A 25,721-nucleotide genomic window follows, 5' to 3' on the forward strand; every position below is an offset into this window, starting at 1 on the left:
TAGCAGTTCGGCTGACACACGCGAGTCAGAGGGTGAAGCAAACCCTGTGGTGCAAAGGAAGTGAGGGCCGGCGCCCACGTGTCGTGGTGCGGGTGCAGGACGCACCACGACACGTTCCATCCGCACCATCATGGGAGGTGGAACGGTTACGTTTTGTATGTGCATTATTACCGGATATTTTGACAGGCAAGTTTATAATTTATCGTTTAAAAAAAATAAACAAACAAACAAATATACAGTATATATATATATATATATATATATATATATAAAACGAATTACCGGAGCCAAACATCTAAGAAGTGAAGTAGTGCCGTAAAGCGTTACACACTTTTCCGCAGTTTCGTACCCGAACACCAAAGTTACATAGGGCAAGGACAGGCGTTCGGGGTTAGGGTTAGGGTTAGGGTTACAAGTCAGTGTACCATCAAAATGATTTTGAAGCTGTTATTTTAGGGTAAAAAAAAAAAACTTACATAGTGTTGCTTTAACAAAAACAATAGGGCTCCCAAGGGGCGTGAGCCTAATAATAGTATAATATATCAACTAGTAACAGAAGTAGTAGAAGTAGTAATATTGGTAGTAGTAATAGTAGTCATACAGCAAGTAGCAATGCTACAAAAGTAGCAGCAGAATTAGTATCAGCAATAGTAGTACTAGTATCAGTAGTATTAGTAGTAGTATTAATATCAGTAGTAGTTGTATCTGTAGCAAAAGCAGTAGTACTACAAGCAGCAGAACAATTAGGTGAAATTTTTTTATCAACGGTATTGCTGCCGCAACAGCTGGACTCACAATTCACTTATTTTATTACAGTGTTTTATGGAATATTCTATTGTGATTGATCAATAGTTCTAATGTTCGTTAATAATGGCCGCTGCCACGGGCAACCACATTTCCGCCTCATATCGCTCCGCTCACAGCTGCTCCTACTAACACTAGCTAGGGGCGCCATCTGGTGACCCTACATAGGAACTATAATGGAAGTTCTGAAGACATAAATGAGGATAATTCAATTTCACATTAACAAACGGCGAAAATAGGTTGGTCGTATGTAGGGCTTTGTTGTTTTTTTTTTTGTTAGGGCGAATCATTAGCTACGGAATATTCGACGAAGCGGAAGCGCGGGCGGTAAAGAGAACTAGGCATAACTAGTAGAACTATTTCAAATTCGCGCCGGGATCCCAATCATCCTGTCGGTGGTTTGTGTTCGACAGTGAGGGACGTGATGCGATCCCTCGTCTGAACTGTGGTTTTCCCTTCGAGCCTCAAGCAACACTAAAGACCGGGGCCGCCGGGGCCGTCACGCTGCACGGGCGTGTGACCGCGCCGTCCCGAGCCGAGGTGCACCTCGCCGCCGGCGCGACGCAGCGGAGCCCAAACCCAGCGCCCCCCTTATGAGGGCGGACCCAGCCGTGCCGAGGCAGCAGGGCCTTGCCTTTGTGGTGGTGGCAGAGAGAGAAGATGGCTCCCGTTCTGGAGAAACAGCTCCCGGGCGCAGCCGGGGCCAGCAACAACAACAGCACCAACGAAGAGGAGGAGGACGAGGAAGGGCAGAACCTCTGGCAAGTCGTGCTTGTCGTGTCTTCGCCGCGGAATCCCGCTTTGTCACCCCCGTCTGCGGTTCACCACAAACCGGCTAGCGCTAGCACCGCGCTGAGCCAGTGGCGGATCTGTCAGATGCATTAGCATCGCGGCTAAAGCTAACTCGGTTTGACACTGGCCACAGCAGACCACCGGCGAAATACCTCGAATGTTAGCGAGCCGGTCTGATGCGGGGGCGGAATGCCTTCGCTTGTTATTCGGGGACAATGGTTCACACCGTCAACTCGTACCATGCTAACAGCTAAGTAGCTAGCCGGATACGTTATCAAGTGTAGAACCGGCCAGCGGGGACGTCCACATTGACGCGCTAATTAAAGAACCAAAATTGTAAAAAAAAAAACACAAATCGTAAAGATACCAGAAAGTAGAACTCGCAAGTGCTTATTTTGGTATTGTCGCCTACGCTGTCTCCTGCTTAGTCTCGTAGCTCCTACACTGTATCTTACTCCGTCCCTCGGATCCTATAGTCATATCCTACACTGTTATCCTCCACGTTCTCCTACGTTGTCTTCTTAGCTGTACTGGCTCCTGGCACTATTGTGCAGCTATAGCGAGCTGCACTACAGAAGCAGACAAGTTAGCTGTCAGTGCTCAACCAAATGTTTGCAAACAAAACCCAGGGCTACCCAGCTCGCTGTCAAATGGATATGGCACCAGGATGTTCAAGCGGAGATTAAAAAAATAATAATAATTAAGATACAATTCAACACTCCAGATATTGTCTCACCCTGTGTTGTTGGTTTCATGCAGGACTTCAATATTGAGTGAGGTTTCAACTCGATCAAGCTCAAAGTTGCCATCAGGGAAAAACATACTGGTACTTGGTAGGTGTCGGCTATTCGTTTTCAATAATTCTTCCACTTTAAAAGCAATGCAGCCAAATGCCCTAACAGTGTTGGGACCCTCTTTTCCCCAGGTGAGGATGGATCGGGAAAGACTTCGATCATGGCAAAACTTAAAGGATCTGATCAGAACAAGATAGGGAGGGCCTTAGAGTACCTGTATTTGACTGTCCACGATGAGGAGATAGATGGTGAGAGAGAGTAAATGTATTCATCTAAAAAATACTTAATTTAATCATTTATTTTGGTGTTTCCTTTGGCACTTGGGATAGCTGGTGTTACATGTTGTGTTTTTATACCGGCAGACCTTACCCGCTGTAACGTGTGGATCTTGGATGGGGACTTGTACCACAAAGGTCTGCTTCGATTTGCCATAACAGCCCAGTCACTAGCTAACAGCCTGGCTATGTTTGTTGTGGATATGTCGCGGCCGTGGACCATCATGGAGTCGCTACAGAAGTGGACTAGCGTCCTACGTGACCACGTGGATAAACTGAAGATTGACCCGGATGAGTTGAGAGAAATGCAACAGAATAGTAAGTAGCCTTTTGACTTCTCCTCTACCGACCAAGACTTGAGACAAGATTATTTTACAGACCAACCAGCGGTGTAATCTATATATATATATATATATATATATATATATATATATATATATATATATATATATATATATATATATATATATATATATATATATATTTTTTTTTTTTTTTATTCTGCAAATTTGGTATGGGTTTGAGTTTTTCCGCTTAAGTGTTGCCAGCAATTCAGAGCTGTCCTATGAGTCCACTATTTTACTGTTCTGGTGTAATGTGCTTCCTCGTGTTGTAGGATTTGATCCATGTGGAGGTCCCTGTAGTGTTTATGACACTTGGCCTCAAATGGACGGATAGCTCCAACATAGATCTACAAGATTTTTCGAGACAGTTACAGACATGATTAAGTCAGACGAGTAATTGAACGTCTTGTGTTGGCAGCAATATGACAACCGGACAATGCAGATTCTCACCAGCAATAGGCTACTAGCTAGCACCAATACTGAGCAACAGTTAACAGTATTCATTCAAAAATAATTGAGGTAGATTTATTTTTATATATAAAAAGATGACAAACTTAACAGACTTGTAGTGAAAAGGAAGAAGTGTTGCAGTTGTAAGGAGGTAGAATAACTGTAAAAGACATTGAAGTATTGCAGCAAGAAGTGCCATAGAATTGCATTTTAATAGCTCAAAAATCCACCAGAAAAGGGTGTGGCCTTAAAGGCCATTTTAGAACAGGGATTTTCTGGATTGACTATTTCTATTGAGTCATATGACATTAAGGTTGTTCGCCATTCTCGAGCAGAAAGCGAATATTGAGCTGCTTTCTGAATAGGCGCCTGAAGCATCCCAGGCTGTCGTGTCAGCAGCATAGTTGGATGATAAAGAATGGTGCTTATAACAAATCAGGTGCGAGAGCTCGGAACTGTATCACAAAATATTCCACATCGTCACGGAGGGGTTTTAAGTTATCATCAGAGAGGCCCATGATCCTCAGATGTGTTTTGTGACTACAGGCAAGTTCTACCAATCAATAGTTGTGCTGCGACCATGTCTCACTGAACAACGTTTCTTTTGTGCTCTGAAAGATCTCAGCTTCTTCTTTTTCTCTTTTTTTAGTTTATTTACCCTGCAGGTCTTTGAGAAACTGGGCTTGTCTGTCCTGAAAGGTTATAAGCTCAACTGCTACACTTGTGTTTTCCCCAGAAATCAAATTCAGTATTCATTATTTATTTATTTCCCCCCTCTGGGTTTCCAGCCTCCACAGGGGAAAAAATAGCTGGGTCTCGCTTGCTGAGTTTGTAAAGGGGAAATGAAAGCAATTGGAAGCCAAGTGATCGCTTCTAGTGTTTTATTTAAGGCTACGAGGCAACACCAGCGGTGTTTTGGATAGTTCTTCTATCTTATTTCTGTCAAAAAGATATGAGTTCATCTCATTATTGTGCAGGATACCTAAAATGGGTCATGCGCTGGAAAGGATATAAAACGTTTGGGTTGGATTTATAGCAAGTAGTCTATCCTGCATTGGCATATTTGCAAACCTTCTTTACAATTTAGCTGGATTTGTTGCTGAAGCACAGACTGATATTTTTTTATTTGGCTAGTAACCAAAGCAGTTGACAAGACTTCTTCCTAAGGCTGCAAGTCATTGAGGGTTGTCTCTTTAGCAAAGCTTGTTTCTTTGATCCTGCACCCCCCACGCTCATGACCATGGTCTCATTCCTATTCGACAGTGGCATGTCGTCCAGATAAAGGAAACTTCGTGTGTGTGTGTGTGTGTGTGTGTGTGTGTGTGTGTGTGTGTGTGTGTGTGTGTGTGTGTGTGTGTGTGTGTGTGTGTGTGTGTGTGTGTGTGTGTGTGTGTGTCCAGCTGATCTTGCAGTTGTCTTGCATCATTCCCTCTACTCCTCCCACAGTAGCGTCAGACAGGAAGGGACGTAAAGTGAGTTGGTCTGACTCCGGGTTGTGCTGTAACTGGAGCAGGCCTTCTTGCCAGTCGAACTGCAGAAATGGCTTAATTCTGGCCTCTGCAATTCAATTGAATGATTTATTTTTGATTTTTTTAAGCTATCTTTTTTCCTCCACTTTTGTGAATGCTGTGGCTAGCGATTTATATGATAAAAAATAAATTGTAATTCAAGGCCCATTTATGAAAGCACAGGAAATATCTCTGCAATACAATAGAAAAGCTAACAGTGGATCAAGGTCTTGTATAAACCAAGTTTAAAGGCCACCTCCAAATGTCGAGTGGGGTGGGGTTGATAATTAGTCATGCATTAACAACACCATGACAACCAGCAATAAACAAAGCCGCTTTCCACAAACACTAAGCTGCTAGCTTATCAATTATCAAGAGTGAAAGTGAACATTGCGATGACTCAAATTTTTAAAATTTCTTTCACTCTTGCCTGGAAAAAACTGAAGCATAACGAGTGAGAAGTAAGTATCATTTCACTGAATACGCGTGCCAGCTTAGATAATGATAAACCACTTCTGAGATTTTAAACTTTTGGTCCTAAAATCGGTAATTTATCAAAAGTATGGCCTTTAAAATAAAAGGCCTGCAGCGTCACAGCAATGTGATAATGACAACTCCTGTACCTTGGACACTAAAATCACCACTCTGTCATGTTATGCGATTTTTTTTGTCTTTTGGGATCATCTGATTGCAAGCTGAATTAATCACCCTGACACCAAAATGCCCCTCTGTTAAGATATAGAACTGCAGGTTTTCCAAAAGGCCCTTGTGCTAACTGCATACTGACAACTTGTCTGATCAGAAGCACTGGATTTGTGTAATCCTGGATCAGAGATACTCTCTGCCAATTTTCTAACACCACTTGACTCCCTGCGCTCAATCTCAAAATGAGCACGTAGACTCGCTTACTTTTTGATTGTAGGAGGGGTAATACTAGGAAGTCTGTCCTACTTTGTCACTCATCCTACAGTGCATTCCAAAGGAAGTAATGTGTTCCTGAGGAAGTAGTCCTGCATCTTAAAATCCTTGGTTCAGCTACTCAATCTACCGCTTGAAAAGCACAGAAACACACAGAACAAATGAGCACCCATATATTTCCTTTCATTTTTTTCCACCTAAATTGTTCTATGCAGGGATGTGTTTTTTGTAAAGGCACTGGAATGCTCTACTGTACAGTGCTTTCAGTCAGTGATGTCCCTTGTCCTAACAATTTGGCATCAGTGTGCTCATTAGTGTCGAGTGATATACACCAATCAACCACAACATTAAAACCACTGACAGCTGAAGTGAATGACATTGCTCATCTCGTTCCATACGCACCTGTCAAGGGGTGGGGTATGTATGGGCTGTGATGTGAACATGACACCTGGGTCAACCCGCTAATTTTCACCCCTATATGTATGACCGTATATATATGTATGTGACAAATAATCTCTTGAACTTGAACTTTACCAGCGCAAAGTGACGGGCGTTGAAGTTCCGGACATTGGCGTATAAATGGACAGGAATATGTGTGTATCATTTAATAATTTCATAGCCGATTAAGAAGCTAAAATCAGGAGTTAATGACTTTTTTTTTTTTTCCCCGCATGGGGGACCAAGAAGTGTTTTGAGTGTGAGACCGCTCCATGGGAATCACAGCGGAGAACCCCATGCTCCCCGCTGGGCTCGGAGCCAGTCCAGCACCACCCCAAGCCAGTCTCCGAACCGGAAGAGTGTCTCCGCTCCCTGCCGCAGAAGGACCGGTGCGCGCATCGGGTGCTACGGGCATGGATACTCCATGCTACTTCTATTGTAGTGTTGGGTCTTTCATGAACGATCTGATTCTTTTGAACAGCCCTACTGTCTGAACGAAGGGAATCGAGTCTGGCTGTGTGATGAGCAGTTTTGATTATTATTATTATTTTTTTTACAGTTTTATGTGTTGTTTGTTTAAGTTGCTATCTCCTCTACTGCTTTTATGACGTCAAATTTAACAGACCAGAAAAAAAGAACGGCATTTCTTCGGGCAATGGGGAAGGCATTAATTGCCAATTTTTCACGGGTTTACACAAAAAAAAGGGTAGAGGGGTATACCTGCTAATGCTGGTGTAAAAATGGTATTGCAGGACTTAAAGTATCTGGCGCTAACGTCTTGGTGCCAGATACTACAGGACATCTTCAGAGGTCTTGTGGAGTCCATATCTCGACAGCTCGAAGCTGTTTTGGCGACACGAGGGCGAGTTACACAATATTAGTGGTTATTGGTGGTGGTTTTAATGTTGTGGCTGATCGGTGTATTGGTGAAGTCTCTGTCAACGTGATGTAAGAGGTCCGGGTCAAATGCTTGAATGTCAACTTAATTTGTTTTCTGAGCAGCTGTTGGTTGTAGCCCTTCGTGGGAGGGGCCCCAACTAATCCCCCCCCGTCAACAGTGAAATGAATGTTAAAAGGCTTATGTGGATAGAAGCTTTATTAAACCCTGTTTATGTCGACCACAAAATGCAACTTTATATCATACCGTATTCATCCAGGACAGTTTGGGCGTGTGATTCCATTAAGTAATATAGTTCAGGGGTCTTTAAGGACCCCTTTGTGGAAAAAGAAGCAGAGCAGATTAAAATAAATAAATACAATAAAACTTTTGTTGCATTTTAAGCCTGGCATATAATAACATTTATAATGTTTTATTAACCTATTTATATACTCAGTTATGCGTGTGTTTTTTATTTTAGATATGAAAATAAACACGTGAACTGTGTGTAGATGAAAAGATGAAATTGTAGTTTTCACAAATCTGAATTAGGGTGTTACATGCTGTTTTAATATTGATACAATAATATAAATCATTTACCATGAGTTTTTATTGAAGTTTAGCCATACACCAGCGATGTCTGTTAGAGAAGCAGTACGTAACTGTTGGTTTTCAGCTGATTACTGAAATACATTTTAAAAACACACCTTCTAGTGTACAATACATTTTGACAATTTTCACAAAAATAATTTGGACCATTAAAAAAAGACCACTGATTTAGCGGATACTTTTGTCAAGAGTGACTTATCAACTACATTTTGTATTAAGTATTAAACCTCTGTCGGTCACGGTCACAGCCAGCTAAACCCTCTCTATGGATAAGTAGCAGTGATCCTTTGTTCTCCAGAAATGGACATTTTCAGTGGAAACGGTGTTGAAGTGGGTGTTGAGTATGAATGCAGTTTGGGCATATTATAACAGACAATTGTGACGTGTGATTGGATTTGACCTCACGTATTTCCAGATGTAAGGTTTGAAATATTGAACTGAATTTTATCAGGAAAAACTTTGACATTTAGTCTGATATGCTCCTTTTAACATGGCCAAATAGTTCATGGCCACATCAGTTCAGTCTTGGTTCCAATTTGTAATGATCTCTTTACTAGCTGCTTGATTTGATACTGTAATGATTCTTATCTCGCAACATCTGCTTTCGATTAACAAACCCCATGTTCATTACAGGGGTAATTCCAACTGACGTTCATCACGTTTAACTACACCTGCAAATTACACGTAGGGAAGTTTTTCCAACTAAAGTCAAGTCGTATATTATGACTATTTAGACAAGAACATTGTGGCAATATGACGCCGCCTTAATTGAACGATGATGCACATATAATATTCTATATAGTATACTCATGTTCTCCACCATCCACCAGTGGTGAAGGCCTACCAGGACTACACCGAGCCCGAGGAAGTCACCCAGACCTCCCCGCAGAGACGCACCCCAGCAGCCGGCGATGACGAGTCAGTTGTGCTGCCGCTCGGAGAGAACACGCTCACGCACAACCTGGGCATTCCAGTGCTAATAGTTTGCGCAAAGGTAGGTGTTTTTGTTAGTTAACATTATTCCCAGATACAATGGCTCACCAACTTTACTGAAACCAATATCGATAAATGATAAGAGTCCCATCGTATGGAGCATAAATGTCGTGTATCTTCACTTGTCTGTATTTTCATACCTGATGTTTTTTGCCTTAATTCATCGGTGCTTAAATATCTCTCTGAATTGTTTGGGTGAAGTTCTCTTTCTACTCCCCAGCACATAGTAGTCATGGCGTAAAGTACAGCTGCAGAAATATTATTCTAGCTAATTTTTAGGGGTGTCCGGACTCAGATTTGAAATCGAAAATCGATCGAAATCAGTGTTCAATTTCGAACTTGGAAATAACATGCAGGTCCGCGATTCTCCCCGTATTTTTGTGGGTAATAATTGTTCGAAATGATCGCCATATTGGGGCAGTAGAGATTTGCCGGTACACAAATGCAGTGTTTGCTGTGTGGTGTGGACTGTGGCTCGCCCTGCTCTTTCATGAAATTGATTTGGAGTTTAGAGAGCTGCGCTGCGGAGCCGTCTGTTGCGCAGCGCACACTGCACCCACACACCTGGCACGAGGGCTGCAGGAATGAAATTTGAATAGAATTAGAATATTACAAAAGAATAACAAAGTTCAATATAAGTTCATCCAGTTTGTTGCACAATGACTGCACATTAGAGAGAAATATTGCCACTTACTGTGTGTATAATGGAGAATGCACCTTTGACCACGATGTCTAGTAATTCCAGAGATGTGGCGATGAAAGTGGGAAATAAACCCGACAGAATATCCTCTAGTGCAGAGGTTGCTTGGCCGCGGGGCATTTACTAACGGATGGTGAGAACACGGGCAGGTTTTTTTTTTTTTTTTTTTTTTTTTTTTTTTTTTTTTTTTTCAGGAACGACCTGCAGCGGAACAGCAGCAGGAAACAGAATAAATTCTATCTATCTATCTATCTATCATCTATAGTTTTTATTTGGTTTTGTTTAGAGAGAAGAGGAGCTGCATGTAGTAATTTACCTTTTACTACCAGTGTTCCCCTAGCATATATAGCATCTGTTTTTCTGCGCTTATTTTGGTGAGTAACTTAAAAGTAGTGTTATATGTAACTTATTGTTTTAAAGTCTAGTTTTGCTTAAGCTTTTAACTGTTTAGGTGTGTGTTAAATATTCTTATATTTTTGTTATTTATCATTTTTGATATTCAAATAAAATTTACGTATTTAGACACAAGTGTTTTTCCTTACAAATCAAGACTCTATAGTCTAACAATGGCATAGCTGTCAGTGCTGGAATTAAAAATAAAAAAATGTAATCATGAGATGAAATCAAAGGTTAAATCGAATCATCGATTTGGAGAATTGTGACCCTAGTCATTGTACGTCAGGATTGTATCGGGGTGTAGTCTGGACGAATTTGAAATGAATGAGAACATGTAAGGCAACATTTCTCAAAATAGGTCCCATATCATCGTTAAGTACAGTGCGACCAACCCCTGGATTATTAACAACAGAGTTTTGAATGTATGAAAAGATATTTGGCATAGAATTCTCTCATAGTTAGGGATGTAACTGTATGAAATTTCCCTGTACAGTATCTACCAAAATACCGCAGTATTCGATATTTCACGGCATTTATTCCCCTCCTTTGTTTTCTGTATATTCAATTAATAAATTGTTTATATTTAAAAAGAAAACACACATGATAAGCCTCTGACACGGTGCAGCATGGAATGGCGCTTGTTGGGGCTCTCAAATTCGCAGAAGAGGCTAAATAAATAACATATCACAATTCCACCTGTTTAAAAAATTGAAGATGTAAACTTAAAAAAATAATAATAATAATTTTAAAAAAAGCAGACAGCCAAATGTTGTAACAACCCATCCAATGAGTCATTTCCCGAAGCCCCGTTCTGCAGTTTTTGTTTAAATGCGCACGCAAGTAACGCAATATTTTACGATATTAAGAAGAACCGTGGTTGCTTGATACAACAGTATACCTTAACTGTAGACCATTACATCCCTACTCAAAACGGTGATTAGTTCAGTGACGAATCCAATGGGTCCTATGGAGGGTTAGTGTGTGTGTTCAGAACATCTTGCAAGGTAGCTGAGCCTTTCCCCTGGGCCACACCAGAAGAGACAGCGTCAGCGACACGTCAACAACGTGAAAGCTGCACGTCATTTGACAATTCATCAATTCCTCATTCCGTCTACGATGCACTCACATAAGCAGCATTCTGGAGACTTCAACTTTAAATTGTGAAGTTTCTCAACTTTCAATGGGTAAGTGATTCTTAACTTTAGTTTTCAACCTTTTACTTTTCATTTAATTTGCATTTGGAGTGTTTGTTGATTAACACAATTGGATTAGTTCATCAGTTTAGCATTTATTGTTTTATATTTCACACAGCAGCTTCTGGCTTGAATACCTGCATTTTTATCGCTGGAATGAGTAATCTATAAATACATTGCAGCTATTAACAAGAGGAAGGCGGTGCCTGTTGTTCTCCGTGGGTAGAGAAGAGAGAAGCCAGGGATGGCGGTGGTGGGTTCATCCCATTAACCAGAGGAGGAGGATGCAGGAAGTTTCCACAATGTGTCAATGTGTATTTATTGACCTGTTTCTGTAATAAAGATTTCAGATAATCTTTTTTATTATTTATTGTCAGTTATTTGATGTTCGATTATTAAATGAAGAAAACATGCAATCGTTATATTGTTGTACATTTGATTTATATATAAAAAAAACAAAACATGAAAAAAATACCTTGTGAATAAATCCACAGATTTCTCTACTACAAAAAGCTATTGCTTGAAAAGTCAGTTTGACTAGAGCCCACACGTAGTTGACTCCAAGCAGCAAAGAGACGATAATATTTTCTTAGCACAAGTGAGGTATACTTTGTTGTGGAGGAAAATGGATTTGTTTGTTAATTTCACTCAATTATCCACGTTAGGACTGTTAGGACGATGACGCTTCTGCTTAGTGTGACTTCCATATTGATTAACATGGCAGCATACCTTTGCCGCGATGCTGACATGTTGCTTCTGGTGTGGCCCAGAGGTTTGTGCACTGTTTTTCTCCGGTTTTATGTGGAATTCCATTTCATGGCCCATCTCTTCCTGCGAGGCAGTGTCCCATCTCTAATAAAAGGCCCACATTATACTCCATTGTGGGCCCTGTGGGCAATGGCTGCTCCAAAAGAACGCTGTAGCCATCAGCAGTGCTTCACATGCTAGCTGTGAATGTGGTCTTTTATCTCAGCTTTGCTCTTGTTTAGAGCTTAAAAAAAATGTGTTACGTGTATGTACATACACTCACTAAGCACTTTATTAGGAACAGCTTCACACCAATTTATTCTTACAGCAATCATCTTATCAGCCAATCATGTGGCAGCAATACATAAAGTCATGCAGATACGGGTCAGCAGCTTCGGTTAATGTTCACATCAACCATCAGAATGGGACGGGGGGGGTTCGACAATGGCATGGTTGTTGATGGCAGACTGGCTGGTTTGAGTATTTGATCTGAGTATCTGCTGGTCTCCTGGGATTTTCACGCACAACAGCCTCTAGAGTATACTCAGAATGGTGCGAAAAACACAACATCTGGTGAACGGCAGTCCTGCAGACGGAAAGACAATGTGCCGTTGAGAAGTCAACAGAGAATGGCCGGACTGGTCTGAGCAGACAGACTGCGGTAGCTCAGATAACCACTCTGTCTGTGGTGAACAGAAAAACATCTCAGAATGCACAACACGTCGAACCGGGGTACCGGATGAGCTACAACAGTAGAAGACCATGTTGGGTTTCACTTCTGTCAGCCAATAACAGAAAGCCGAGGCTGCAGTGGACACAGGCTCACTAAACTGGACAGTTGAAGACTGGAAAAACGTAGCCATGTCTGGTGAATCACGATTTCTGCTGAGGCACATAGATGGTACATAAATGTAAGGACTTACATTTAATACCTCTGAAGTTTTGACCTTGCTTTGAATGGCAGCTAGTTTCAGACAAGGGTTCTTGGGCCTTATTTTTTTCTCTATGGTGAAAATGAATACCATTTGCTCATAATACTCTTATCACCATGCGTGTTTGTCGCTGTGTTTATGTTAAAAAGAAAAGTATTAACAAAAGTGAAAACTGCTCCAACTCAAGACATTGTTGAAGTGGAGAAACTGGTCTCTGCTAATCATCATGGCATGAATGTTTAAAAGTTAGCATCTAGCAACGCAATTTGAAAATATTTTCAATTTGAATCATTTCAATTTTTTTTTTTTTTTTTTTTTTTTTTTTAATTGTGTAAAACCTATTTTCATATAAAAACTTGATTGAACACAATTCAATGATTCAGTTCTTATCCCCTGGTTCTGTTTACAGCCCACTGACTTGACTCTCGGCTGGTGTTAAAGTCGGTCTCTGTCCCCACCTTGTGAGTGCCACCCTGCAGTGCATTGGAGCTGGAGGCGTGGTGCTTTCTTATTCCCCCAGAAACACCTCGGCCTCGAACTCCTCAAACTCCTGTCATCTGTAATTTTCTCCCTAACCTCTTTGTGTTTCTCTCACCCTCTCATTCAGTGTGACACCATTGGCGTTTTAGAGAAGGAGCATGACTACAGGGAAGAGCAGTTTGACTTCATCCAGTCCCACATCAGGACATTCTGCTTAAATTGTATCCTTTTTTCTTTCCTAATACAGCCATCGAGTCACACAACAAATGTCTAACTTAAATGCTCCAGCGTAGCCTTGTTGCTTCTAATGACTACAATTTGGCACAACTGTGTATCGATTGTTCATTATACTTCGTGGTCCCAGGTGAGGCCAAGCCTAATGGTAGTTATTCAATCAACCCAGAGCCAGATGAATTCAAAAAGTTGCATTTTAACTTTTGCCTGTTTCAGCTGTTGCTGCTGAATCAAATAAAGGCATCAAAGTTACATCGTTAACGGTCTAATATTCCTCCTGCGTCTACTGTAGTGTTGGGTCGTCTGTGAACGATCCGATTCGTTTCAATGGCTCAAAATACAATTTTTTTTTTTCTTTTCAAGTTTTATGGTCTTATGTCATTGTTTGTTTAAGATGCTGTCTCCTCTACTGTTTTGTTCCCAATCACACGTGAACCATGACACGCCCCTTTTCCAACCTGTTCGTGATGTCAGACGTGACGCACCAGAAAAATACTGCATTTCTCTTGGCAATGGGAAAAGTGTCAATCACCTGTTTTTAGCTTTTAGCTAGATTTAAACCCCCCCCCCCCCCCCCCCCCAAAAAAAAAAACAAACCCTGGTCAACCCGCTTATTGTATTGTGAAAACGGTATTATAGGATTGTATCTCACGTCGCCCTCTCCCCTCAAAGTGGTCCTTAACCAGGCCTTGTAGACGGAGCGGGCCTCATCTACACCTCGGTGAAGGAGGAGAAGAACATGGACCTGCTTTATAAATACATAGTCCACAAAATCTACGACTTCAAGTTCACCACACCTGCCTTGGTGGTGGAGAAGGACGCTGTGTTTATGTGAGTGACGCCTCTGAAGTCTTGCAGCTTGAAGTTTGGCTAATGACGAAAGCACTGATGTTTGGAAACCCAGATCCTTATTTTCACAAGCTTTGTCAGTAGCATTCAATCTCCTTCCCAAAAAGCTCACGGCACGGGCAGATGCAATAACCAGGTACTTCCTCTTTGGTTTCAAACTGCAAAATAATTGATTCAGCTGTTGTTTCTATTGCTGGGAAAGGGAACCTGGATGCCCTGCTGCACACAATTCCCATCTCTGATGTAGGCCTCTCCCAAGTTCATGCCCCTTTTTAATATGTTGTCATTTTCAGTTTGAATCATACAGTTAAAGACGGCGAATGGCCCTTCTGCTTAAGCATTTAAAGCAGTTTATTTGTCATTGATTGTTTTATGATAATCGATTTTTTTGATAAGAAAAACACAGAAAAAACTACAATAATATAATGGTTTAAAATGACTAAGTGGGCCATATAGCAGGTATTGTGTAATTTAATATTTAAATGAATTATTTTGCATTCTCTTTGAATATGTACGTCAATTCATTTCGGACATTTAGTCAAGTCAAAGTTTATTTATATAGCACCTTTTAAAACAACAGAGGTTGCCAAAATACCAATTAAAATACCAAGTACATAAACAATTTAAAAGCAAATAATGTAGAAACAAATAAAATACAAATAATAGCCCAAAAAAAGAAAACAATAGACATAAGATAAAATAGTAAAAGAATTGCAGCACCCCAGGAGATGAAGTCAGGGTGTAAAGTTCAACTTGAATCAAGACGAGAAGAGATGGGTTTTCAATGGTAATAATGCATATTCATTTATAATAATTTAAAAGCATCTTTTTTATGGTGGTTTCATAAGAAAATGTCTATCTCGCCATTCCAGTTAAAAAAAAAGAAACACCATCTTTTTTCCCTTACAGTCCATCTGGATGGGATAATGAGAAGAAAATTGGCATTTTGCATGAAAACTTAACAACGGTCAGACCCGAGGACCCGTTTGAAGACTTCATTATAAATCCCCTCCTGCGGAAGGTAGGTGACCGCGGTGGATTGAAACGGGACACGTTAGCTTTCTGCTTCCGGGAGAACTTGGCACAGGATAGGATTTTGAAACCAAGCTGTTTTGGAGGTTGGACTGACCCCCCCCCCCCCCCCCGAGGAACGATTTCCCCTTCAATAACCAGTCCCCTATTTAAACGTAGATTCATCCCTGTCTTTGTCGATGACACAAATCATTCCCTTTCCTGAGCCTCAGAAGCAGCAGCCACCCAACATCCTCTTGTGTTTTGTTTCCCCTCTCCAGCTTGTTCATGACAAGGAGATTTGCGCAGAGGATGAGCAGGTTTTCCTGATGAAACAGCAGGTATGTGACCTAATTTGCCTTCTCTTTTGTTTTTAGGTGACGCCACCTTTTTATTTTTTTATTTTTTTCAGCTAATTCCATCAGTTTCCATCACAAAATGAGTTGACCTAATTGGCTTGGGGCAAAAAAAATTCGAACATAGGAGACGGAGCGAAATCAATTTCAAAAGCGGATCAGATTTAATCATCCCAGTCACTTTGTGTCTCCCTTTACAGTCTCTCTTGGCTAAACAGCCAGCCACACCCACAAGAGGAGCAACAGTAAGTCTTGAAACATTCATCACACCCGGGCTTCTCATGTGCCATACTTTTTTTTTTTTTTTTTTTGTGGTGGAATTTCATCGACATTTAAGGAATCTCATCTCCTAAATGTCAAAAAATTAACCACCGTTTCGAGAAGGAAAATGGTGCCTACTTACAAACGGTGGTCTATGGGGAACAGAGAGAAGAGCAGTAAGCAAACTGTTGTTTTCGGTTGTCACTAGATGGCACTGTAACCTGCTTAACCAATCTCTAGCCTGTTGAGCAGGTTATAGCGTCATCTATTGGGGAAAAAAAAATCCCTGCTCTTGGACACTGGCATTTTTCTGTGAATCAATGAGAAATCATTTATTAGGGATGAAACGCAAAACATTTCAATTTCAGTGTACTTCAATTTTTGAGAAAAGGGTTTTGATTTTGTTAAAGTTCAGAAGAAGAAGAAGAAGAAGAAGAAGAAGAAGAGAGAAGAAGATTCTTTATTTGTTACACAGCACACACTTGCACCCATGCGGTGACGGCAACCGACACACAATTCACAATTCAAATGGTGGCCGGTGAAACTTGCTCGCTGCGTTTAACACATTCCGGCTTGTCCTTCCTCCGGGGCCAGCCAGCAGCAGTGGACAGCATAGAGTGCCCAGGGACCAACTCCAAACATCCATCACTGGTCAGACGACTATCTTCTACATGTTTTTAGTTTGCTTACCGATTTTATATGGAGGAAACCCTGTGTGATCACGGGGAGAACATGCGAACTCCACACAGAAAGGACCCTAATCACCCTAACCCACCTGCCAACAGCGCCCCAGGCGGGTATCAAGCCCAGGACCTCGCAGCAAGGCAACCACTGTGCCACAAGTTTTCATTAACAATAATCCGCTTGGGGGGAAGTTTTTTTGAGTTTGGACATGCTGAATGTTTAGTTTTGCTGTGTTTCAGGAGTCTCCGGGCAGGGCAGCATCTGGTTCTCCCAGGCCTCCCAGTCGTTCCGGCCAGCCTCCTGTGGCAGGAGGCTCACCTATGACTGCTGCCAAGAAGCCTGACCCCAACATGAAGGGTAAGGCTCTCATCACTAAAATGAATCTGTGTTTCCAGTTAACTCCATATAGTTCAACACTTTATTTTATTGTAGAGGTAGTCGATTTGTTGGTTTAATGTCTGCAAAGGATCAAACTTTAAGATCCTTGTAGGGAAATGTAGGCACCTGTGAATCTCTCTTTACTGGTACTAGTCTTTTTTGGCCCATCTCTACTTATCTTGTAGGGTGGGCAAAATAACTTCTTCTATATTCATGTTCAGTAGTCAAAGTTTTTCCCTAAACCTTATCGGGTGGTAGCCTTGTGCTGGCAATAATAAAAGACATTCTCTTTTGTCATTAAACGCAGCGGGGGACCGATGCATTCCGGCCCAGGAAGGAATTCCTGAGCTAAAAAAACATGTTTAATTGTGGCCTGTTTGGCTTTTGGCCACCGGTAGTCTAGATTTGTGCTGCCGTATGCACAGACATAATGATACGTGCTGGAAATGGAGATTCATGGGCACTTTATATCCCTGTGAACTTAAACCCATACTAAAGAAGGAAGCTCTTTGCTGCAGACATGCTGAGTTTGGTTCCACTCCTTGTCTTGGTTTTCCACTGACATGATTCAATTAAAAACTCATGATTTAACACTCTTTGGACCTGAGCACAGCCTGGGACCCGTCTGGTAGTGCCCTAGATATGCCTGGAAACCCGTAACTACTTTGGTACTTGTATCTGCCATTTTGAAAAGTGCTCCAAATGAAGTCGCACTCATTCTCTTGTAGGGGCAGCTGCCAACGAGGGAGTGCTGGCCAACTTCTTCAACAGCCTGTTGAGTAAAAAGACGGGTTCTCCTGGGAGCCCAGGCGCCGGGACTGGAGTGCAAGGAGCTGGAGTCCAAGGAACCCCTAAGAAAACAGGTACACCCCCCCGGGGTGTTTAACCCCCTGCCTGCCTTCCTTCCCTCAACCTCAGCTTTCTCCCCAGGCACACATGCTCACTAAACAAGGTTATCTTCACGGTCGAACCTACTGCGCTCGCACCACGCATCAGCAGCAACCAGCAACGAAGTTAGCCCAAAGGCATTTATTTTCAAATGTTTTTCCAATTAAATCTCTGCCACAAGAGAAAGATTGAGATGAGTTAAAACTGTAAAAACTAACGTTCCCACTGTACTTCAGATCCTACCGATTGTGAAATGGAGGAAAAGCTTATCATTGCGGTAGTCACGTTTCCTGTTCGTTTCCAGGTACATAAATAGTAAGTAATGTTGGCGCCAGATGACGTGTGGTGAGGTTCATTAGGTAAATGTAATGTAAAACCCAAGTGAATCACCCCCCACCCCCAATAACCTGTGCTGTCAGCATGCTGGGCATACAACACAGAGTATTTGTATGTTATTGCATCTAGGACAGAGTTAGTCTGCAAGTGGAGATCCAGTTCTCAACCTGCAATGAGACCAACTTTATTAATTCATAAATCATCAAGAACTGCTGCAATAACTCTGTCCTGTGGATGACCTATAGGATGACAAGAGCATCCTATAGGTTTTTTTGTTATACAAAGCAGCCAATGATCCCCCTCTTTGGAGAACTATTACTTCTCCAAGCAGCGGAAAGGCCCTGAAGCCACCCCTGAGTCCAGAGTGAATTGCCTTTTCAATGTAGCTCACACAAACATTACTGACAATTCATTGACTGCCAATGGAGAGAACTTCTTTAAAAGCACTTATTTAGCATAATTTCATCAACTATTTATGCTGCTGCATGTTGTATGTACGATCAGACAGCCACTAGTACGCCTCCTCAAAAAACCCATCTCAATACCCACAAAAGACGGCTGCAGTAGGCGGCCACTTGGCTAGGACAACTCCAAAGTCTGCTGGTGTGTGTGCACAGGGTTCAGGCATACCTCCCTCTAAGACTGGTCTAGTGATATCCATCATGCTTAATCTAATATCTGTTAGGTTTGCTTTATGGCGGTTTACGCCCTTTACAGCCTGATAATGTAGTAGTTGAGGCGTGGACTCCTGGTCTTCTAGCATCTAGAAAGGCCCTTATGTGAACAATCCTCCATCCCCATCGACGTGACGAAATACACCGCCAAACGGCAACGTTCATCTCACCCTCGCTGCATACAGTCTTTTGAATTGATTCATTAACCCGCATGTCATTTGGATTAATCTCTGCTGTTTTGCACGTCACCATACTTCTATTTTTATTTTGTTGAGCAGCTCTGGGTCCACATGTTCAAACCGACGGAGCACACTCTGCATTCACTTGTCCGGTGGATGGATGGATGGATGGAGGGATGGAGGGATGGATAGATGGATGGATGGATGGATGTCCTTTTTGGCTCCAGTTCACGCAAGCTTAGAAAACATGTGCAAAACCTGCCGAAAAGTGGAAAATGCATGCGCTTAAATCCCCACTAGTCTTGCATGTCCGTCAACCACGATCATTTCAAAGAAGCTCAACATCAACACCTTGGTTTAATGTCTCTCAGTGCCTTTGTTGCCTGGCCCTCTTATTGGAACGCCACATTCCACCCCCTGACAAACTGTGCTCTCCGTTATTTATGGACACGCAGAAGCTACAGGAGATTACTTTCTGCTTTTTTTTTTTTTTTTCTTTCTTCCTCTCTCTTTTCCTGAAGGGCAGAAGCCGGGTTTGAATGACGTCCAGGCCGAGTTGGACAGGATGTCTCGCAAAGCGGAGCCCATGGTTTCAGCTAACAACGTGCCGCAGCCCACAGAGAACCAAGCGTGAAGGCAACTACCGCAATAGAAAACACCCACCACCTCCACCCCACCCCCTCCCTCTACAGCCGCATCGTCCACTGCGCTAATATACCGACTCACACATGTACTCGATGAAAAAACAACGAAAACCAAATTCCCCCCAATTGTCAGGGGTCGAGTGGGCACATGAAACTGTGGTTCTGCAAAAGTGAGCTCTGTGTGTTTGTGGTGTTTTGTGAGGTGAGGGGGAGTGAGGTGGAGGCTTATTTAAACAGCCAGTGGATGAATATCTCGTCTCTCTTCCACTTCCCTCACAGGCTGTGTGGCCTCCTGCTAATCTCATGGAAGCTTAAACGGTTTGCGATTCGGAAAGATAATTTAACTCTTAGACTATATTCAGAGGAGGAAAAAAAAACACCTGCGAGCACATTTAATATGTTAAAAAAAAAAAAAAAAAGTTGTATATGATACGTATGTATTTATACAGAAGTTCCTTCTTGTTCTCCCCCCCCCCCTTCTCGCTGCACCATTTAGCCGCGTCACATAACATGTTAAAATAAAAATAAAAACCACCACTGATGTCATAACACTAACAAAACCAGATTGCTGACAGCACACCCTGTTTTTTTTCCCACTGCACCCGCCTGGACCGGAATTTTAACCTTGAAGGATCCTGTAAATAACGCAAAAAAAAAAATAATAAGACATTTGCTTTTTCAAAGCTTTGGTTTGGATATTATTATTTTTGGGGTTTTGTATAAAATGCAATTCTTGTGTCCAAATTCAAAAGAAGAAACACTTTTGACGAATGGAGGCTGGTTGGTATTTGATGAGTGATATTTTTTTTTGCGAACCGAAGCGCTTTTCTCTGCTGCAGGCGTCTGAGGGGAGGGGGGAGGGGGGAGGGGCAGCATCTTTCCTACTATAAAACCCAAGTGCCTCGCACAGTTTGCCGTTTTTGTCATACGGGGGGATGCACTGTAGCACCGTCGGTTAAAGGTTATTTTTTTGTCCAGTTCTCGTTTATTGAAGTAATTTATTTAAACTTTTTTTCCCCCTTCTTTTTTTGTACGACAAGCCTGTGGTCTCTCTCTCATGTAACCAAGAAATATGTATGTACACAGCTTCTGTCACTGGGTTGATGTTCAATCGAGTGACAAACGGCGATTTATACTTTTTCCTCATTTGAAGTGTGAAGGCATCTGAGCTGCTCGTAGTTAGAACGGAACCACGCGTCACAGCTCCCCAGGCAAACACTCGGCGTAGTTCGAAGCCACTCGCTTTTTGCGGCCAAAAACGGACTGAAATCGATCACTGTGGTTGAGCGTCTGAGCTGTGTTTGGCACGACTGTTGAAACATTCCCTGTTTTTCTACGTCAGATAAAGCTAGAATCACGCCCCTACAAAAAACACCTTCTCTTCCAGTCCTTTCTTTGCATTTTCAGTGCCCATTTAAAGTTCTGACTTTAGCCTACAATGTACTTGACACTTATCGCTCTGGGCTTCTTGCTTAGGCGATGAATACGCCTTTTTGTCCTTTAAAGGGTGGCATAGGTATTTTATATTTACATTATTTTTTGTTTAATTTTTTTTGACTTTTTTTGTGTGTTTTGCTGCAGTGTGTTAAACAAAATCTGCCACTGACGATTCATGCTACGGGGACTTCTAAGCCTTTCAGTCCTTTACAGAGTTGCTTAATTGTTTTGTCGTTTTTCTGTTGATTTAGGAAAAAAAAAATGTACATATTCATTCTTTAACTGTACCATATCAAGCTACCTGTTGAGCTCCTGTGTGGTTTCATGTCATACTTACCCATAGTCAAATCTAAGTAGATAACACACATAATTCTTGACTTAATCCTATGGATGCTTCAGTAACTGCTCTATATGGAGGACTGCACAATGAACCAGACTTTCTATTCAACATGATAATTTGGACATGGAACCAAAGATGCTAATTGTTATTATGATCTATTTGTATCGATTTGATTGTCCCCCCCCTCCCCCATACGATAAGTATGCCGTCTTTTTACTGTCCTCATGTTCAGAAACCATTCCATATCATTGTGACCGCCTGCTCTCTAAGCTGCTGAGGAAGGGAGGTGCAATGCTATTAGTGGGTGTAAAACAAATAGAAATGCATATCCACTCTTTTTTTTTTTGTTCTTTTTTTTTCCCGATTTCAGAGCAAATTCCCATGCTTGTAGAGGTCTAAACACACCCACGATAAGTGTTCATTATTCACGCTTTTTTGTGTTGGTCTTTCTGCTTTGTAAGCAAATAACCACAAGACAGGGTTGATGTGCATCTACTTTAATTTAATTTGAAGTGATGTCAACTGATAAACTGCTCTGATTTTTCATGGGGGGCAGGTGATTACCTGCTATCTCAACTGGGAAGGATGTGTGTGTGTGTATATATGAGCTCTTTCTTGCTGAAACTGTTGAAGCAGCCAGGATGAGAAACAACCACCAACACGACTTTGGAAAAAGGCACTTCCCCAGCCCCCCCTCTTGACACATTAATTTCCTGTAGTTACTATCCAATACAGAGAATGCATCGATTTCCTTTTGCCTTTATTTTTTAGATTACTCAAGTAACAAACTGCTTAAAATATCTTCACAATTTGTTAACCGTGTAATTGTTCTAACGTGCCCCTGGTGGTCAACTGTTGAATTTAAGTCATTTGTAACTTGCCCAAGCTCCTCAAGATGGTTAAAAACGTGATTTTGAATGATTAAATACCCTTTGACATTACAGGTTTCAAAGGACAATAGTTGGGATGTCTCATTGAGGAAAGACCATAACCGAAATAAAAGCCTTTGGTTTCCTTGCCATTTCCTCTGTGGCCACATATGAAGTGTCCCGTATGGTTTTATGTTCAATTACAAGATACCGTTGACCGAATTGAACCATGCTTCTGTTAAAAGCGACTGCCTCTTCACATCCCGATTTTAACGATGTGCCCTTTACTGTAATGAGAATATACATTTATCAGAGAGCATCTCAAGCCTTCACTTCAAGTGGTTTGCATTTGGGATTTAGACCTAGTAACCACGTTGTCTGTCCTGGTCAGAACCGGAATCGTATTGATTGTATGATTATTATTATAATTATTATTCTTTTTTAAACAGAGTTCTGTGGCCTCCCAAACAGCCGCGTGAAATTGCTTCTTGTGCCGAAAAAAAAAAAAAAGATAAGGAAAATGTCTGTCAACCCTGGCTTCAATAAAACAAAGATACCGCAAAATGATGGCCTTGTTTTGTGACTTTCAAACATGCTTTTAAAAAGCAATCATTCTAGGTTTTGGGATCGATGGCCTCAATCCTGTTTTCTCCAGACACCAGTTTCTAACATGTATCTGAGTAGGACAGTTAAGGCTAAGGCCAATACGAAAATTGGGTGAAGGTTAACATTTTTCATTCGAGCAAATGTAAAATAATATAATTACTTTTATTGCAAGGCTGTGTGTTCTGATGTCAAAGTGAGCCGATGACAACTAAGTTTAATCTAACTGCGTACTTAAAGTGGATATACCATTCATATGCATGTGGTTAATTATACATGTCATGCCTATTATTGGAGATATAATGCACATGGTGACTTATAAACCGATAGAGGACGCTACAAAACAAGGATAACCATCTGATGTTTATTTTTCTTTTTTCAGGAGATTTTACAATAAAGCAGTTGTGATTGAATTGCTACAGATCCATAGAATGGATATAACAAATAATAAAACACCCCACTGATACAACCTGTATGCATCAGCTAGACTGGAGGACAGGTGACTCCCTGGGGCCCGGTGAGCAGCGTGGGATGCTGCATTCGTTAAAGCGCAGAAATCGGTCTTGCCTCTATTCGCGAAAACATGGATGCCCTCGTTACATTTGTTCGGGTTTGGGTAGCTTGTCCATTCTGTTGCATCCAACCACGAGACAAACTGATAGAATCGCTTACATCGAAGTTAGGCGCGTTTTCAAGTTTAAAAACCAAGCGATCGGCCGCGAAATTCCGACTCGAATTGTTCCGAGTTCAGACGACGGTGGAACGCAGCATCAATTGATTAGTTGGCTATTTACTTTTTAAAACACACGCACGCACACACACACACACGCACGCACACACACACACACCGCTTCATCTTCCACTAGTCAAGTGTTTATTTGAACGACGCGTTTCGTTCACGTTCCATTATAAACGACATCACTTATTGTATGGTTGTAATGGCCGTTCAAGTCACATGATAACTTACGTCTGGCTTTTGGGAATCAAAAACTCTAGTGACAGGCTCTATCTGGGGACACTTCGTAAGATATCCCACAGATTTTATGTAGATGCTTTTATAAAACGTTTCGCTTTTCCCCTTTCGCCGGTCGTTGTTAGACGTCGAGCTTATTTCAGGGAAATAAAGGATTCATTCAAACGCCTGGTAACTTCCCGGTTGTCGGGCGGCTGCGTTCTAATGATGATGGGACTCAGAAAATCCGACATCAAAAGTTGAAACGGCCAAATAACTCTGAATTTATCACTCACGCCCGGGTTCTACGGGCCCGGGTTCTACGGGCGTGAGTGTTCTACGGGCCCGGGTTCTACGGGCCCGGGTTCTACGGGCGTGAGTGTTCTACGGGCCCGGGTTCTACGGGCGTGAGTGTTCTACGGGCCCGGGTTCTACGGGCCCGGGTTCTACGGGCGATAGCTAGGACACCTAATGCCACAGCAACATGATGGCACACACTGTTCACGGTGAACCAAGTTCTCTTTGCATGGGGTGTATTTGAAACGCGACCTAAACGATTCCATAGTCACAAGTTATGTCAACGCACGTTTTGTTCGTTTTAGAATTCGCAAACTGCCAGAGAAACACACGTTTACTGCAGGCGTCCATGTTTCCCCGAACCGAGGCAATGGAACCAATTTATTTCAGAATTGCGGGCGACCGACTCGGATTTCCCGAGCTCCAAGCTGCACTGGAACGCAGCATAATAACCTTAAAGTGACAGGCTCTATTTGGGCGTAACGATGAAAGGTTCGACTCTTTTTTTCAGAGCAGGTTCTTGACGAGTCAGCCGGTAGAAAAACCAAAAAAAAAGAGGCGTCCGCTTTCCAGACGCTTGGTTTCGTTTGATGGGATTCTCACGAGAGTCGTTCCATCCTGTCAAAATGGTGTATTGAGGCGGAAGAGCGCAAAGGACTGATCTCAGAAAATACCCCGGCCTAATTCCCTCAAACGTATTTGTTTTGCCAGAGAAATGCAACGCGCGAATCGTAAACAATCTACTAATGTCAAAAAATGTTGAAAGTGTAATCTACTCACAATCAATATGAACTGCGCCAAGTACCTCGGCACCAAGTACCTCGGCAGCCCCTCGGCCCGGACTTGAATGGAGTGTCCAGTAATCATTTCCAGTTCGTCAGTCGAACATTAACCCGCTCGCCCAAGCCTTTGTCGGCGGGATTCCCGGACTCCCGAGTCGTTTGACGCACCCGTTCGCCACGAACGAGTCGTTAGCGAGCCTCGCGTCGCCGCTCCGGAATACGTCGCGCAACGCGTGTCCGCGCACACGCAGGAACGCGGCGTCGCGTGTGAACGTCGGAGCCCACGCTGCCTGACCTCCCCGCCGCGTCGCGTGTGAACGTCGGAGCCCACGCTGCCTGACCTCCCCGCCGCGTCGCGTGTGAACGTCGGAGCCCACGCTGCCTGACCTCCCCGCCGCGTCGCGTGTGAACGTCGGAGCCCACGCTGCCTGACCTCCCCGCCGCGTCGAGCGGCCGCCTGCTCGTTTCGCGAGGGAACGCGGTGCGTCGTTTACTCCCCGGGGCGTGTGATGGGTTTGTTTCCGCGCGACGGAGGCAGATTTTGCGAAGCGCCGAAGTCACCGCAACTGGCGACCACTGGACCCACCCCGTCACCCGGGAACCCTGGCAACAAGTGACTTGTTTTCGGCGACATTTATCCCGAGGGCCGGTGGGTGGAAGGTCGTCGGTATCCCCGTTTAACGCTCCCGAACCCATC

At 42.5% G+C, this 25,721-nt stretch overlaps 1 protein-coding gene across 3 annotated transcripts; it reads left to right on the forward strand.

Annotated features, from left to right (window-relative positions):
- Nucleotides 1-1,442: 1,442 nt before the first annotated feature.
- Nucleotides 1,443-22,944, forward strand: dync1li2 (dynein, cytoplasmic 1, light intermediate chain 2). 3 transcript variants are annotated; one of them, XM_079997715.1, is made up of 13 exons: nucleotides 1,443-1,565; nucleotides 2,356-2,429; nucleotides 2,522-2,638; nucleotides 2,753-2,983; nucleotides 8,640-8,803; nucleotides 13,378-13,471; nucleotides 14,180-14,315; nucleotides 15,243-15,354; nucleotides 15,626-15,685; nucleotides 15,901-15,945; nucleotides 16,885-17,002; nucleotides 17,752-17,886; nucleotides 19,622-22,944. In XM_079997715.1, exons 1-13 carry the CDS (start codon nucleotides 1,465-1,467, stop codon nucleotides 19,732-19,734), a joined length of 1,500 nt encoding a protein of 499 aa, XP_079853841.1. In that variant the 5' UTR covers nucleotides 1,443-1,464; the 3' UTR covers nucleotides 19,735-22,944. The 3 variants fall into 3 exon arrangements, with proteins under 3 accessions (XP_079853841.1, XP_079853843.1, XP_079853842.1); XM_079997717.1 differs by having other exon boundaries at nucleotides 19,627-22,944; XM_079997716.1 differs by lacking the exon at nucleotides 15,901-15,945.
- Nucleotides 22,945-25,721: the final 2,777 nt, after the last annotated feature.

The sequence above is a fragment of the Zeus faber genome (assembly GCF_960531495.2).
Source record: "Zeus faber genome assembly, chromosome: 3".
Classification (NCBI taxonomy): domain Eukaryota; kingdom Metazoa; phylum Chordata; class Actinopteri; order Zeiformes; family Zeidae; genus Zeus; species Zeus faber.

Excerpts from the sequence above, each read along its gene's own strand:
- dync1li2 (XM_079997715.1), top strand. The coding sequence starts at position 1,465 with ATGGCTCCCGTTCTGGAGAAACAGCTCCCGGGCGCAGCCGGGGCCAGC. Across the intron at positions 1,566-2,355 it reads GAGGAAGGGCAGAACCTCTG|GACTTCAATATTGAGTGAGG; the intron begins GCAAGTCGTGCT and ends GGTTTCATGCAG. Across the intron at positions 2,984-8,639 it reads GAGAGAAATGCAACAGAATA|TGGTGAAGGCCTACCAGGAC; the intron begins GTAAGTAGCCTT and ends ACCATCCACCAG.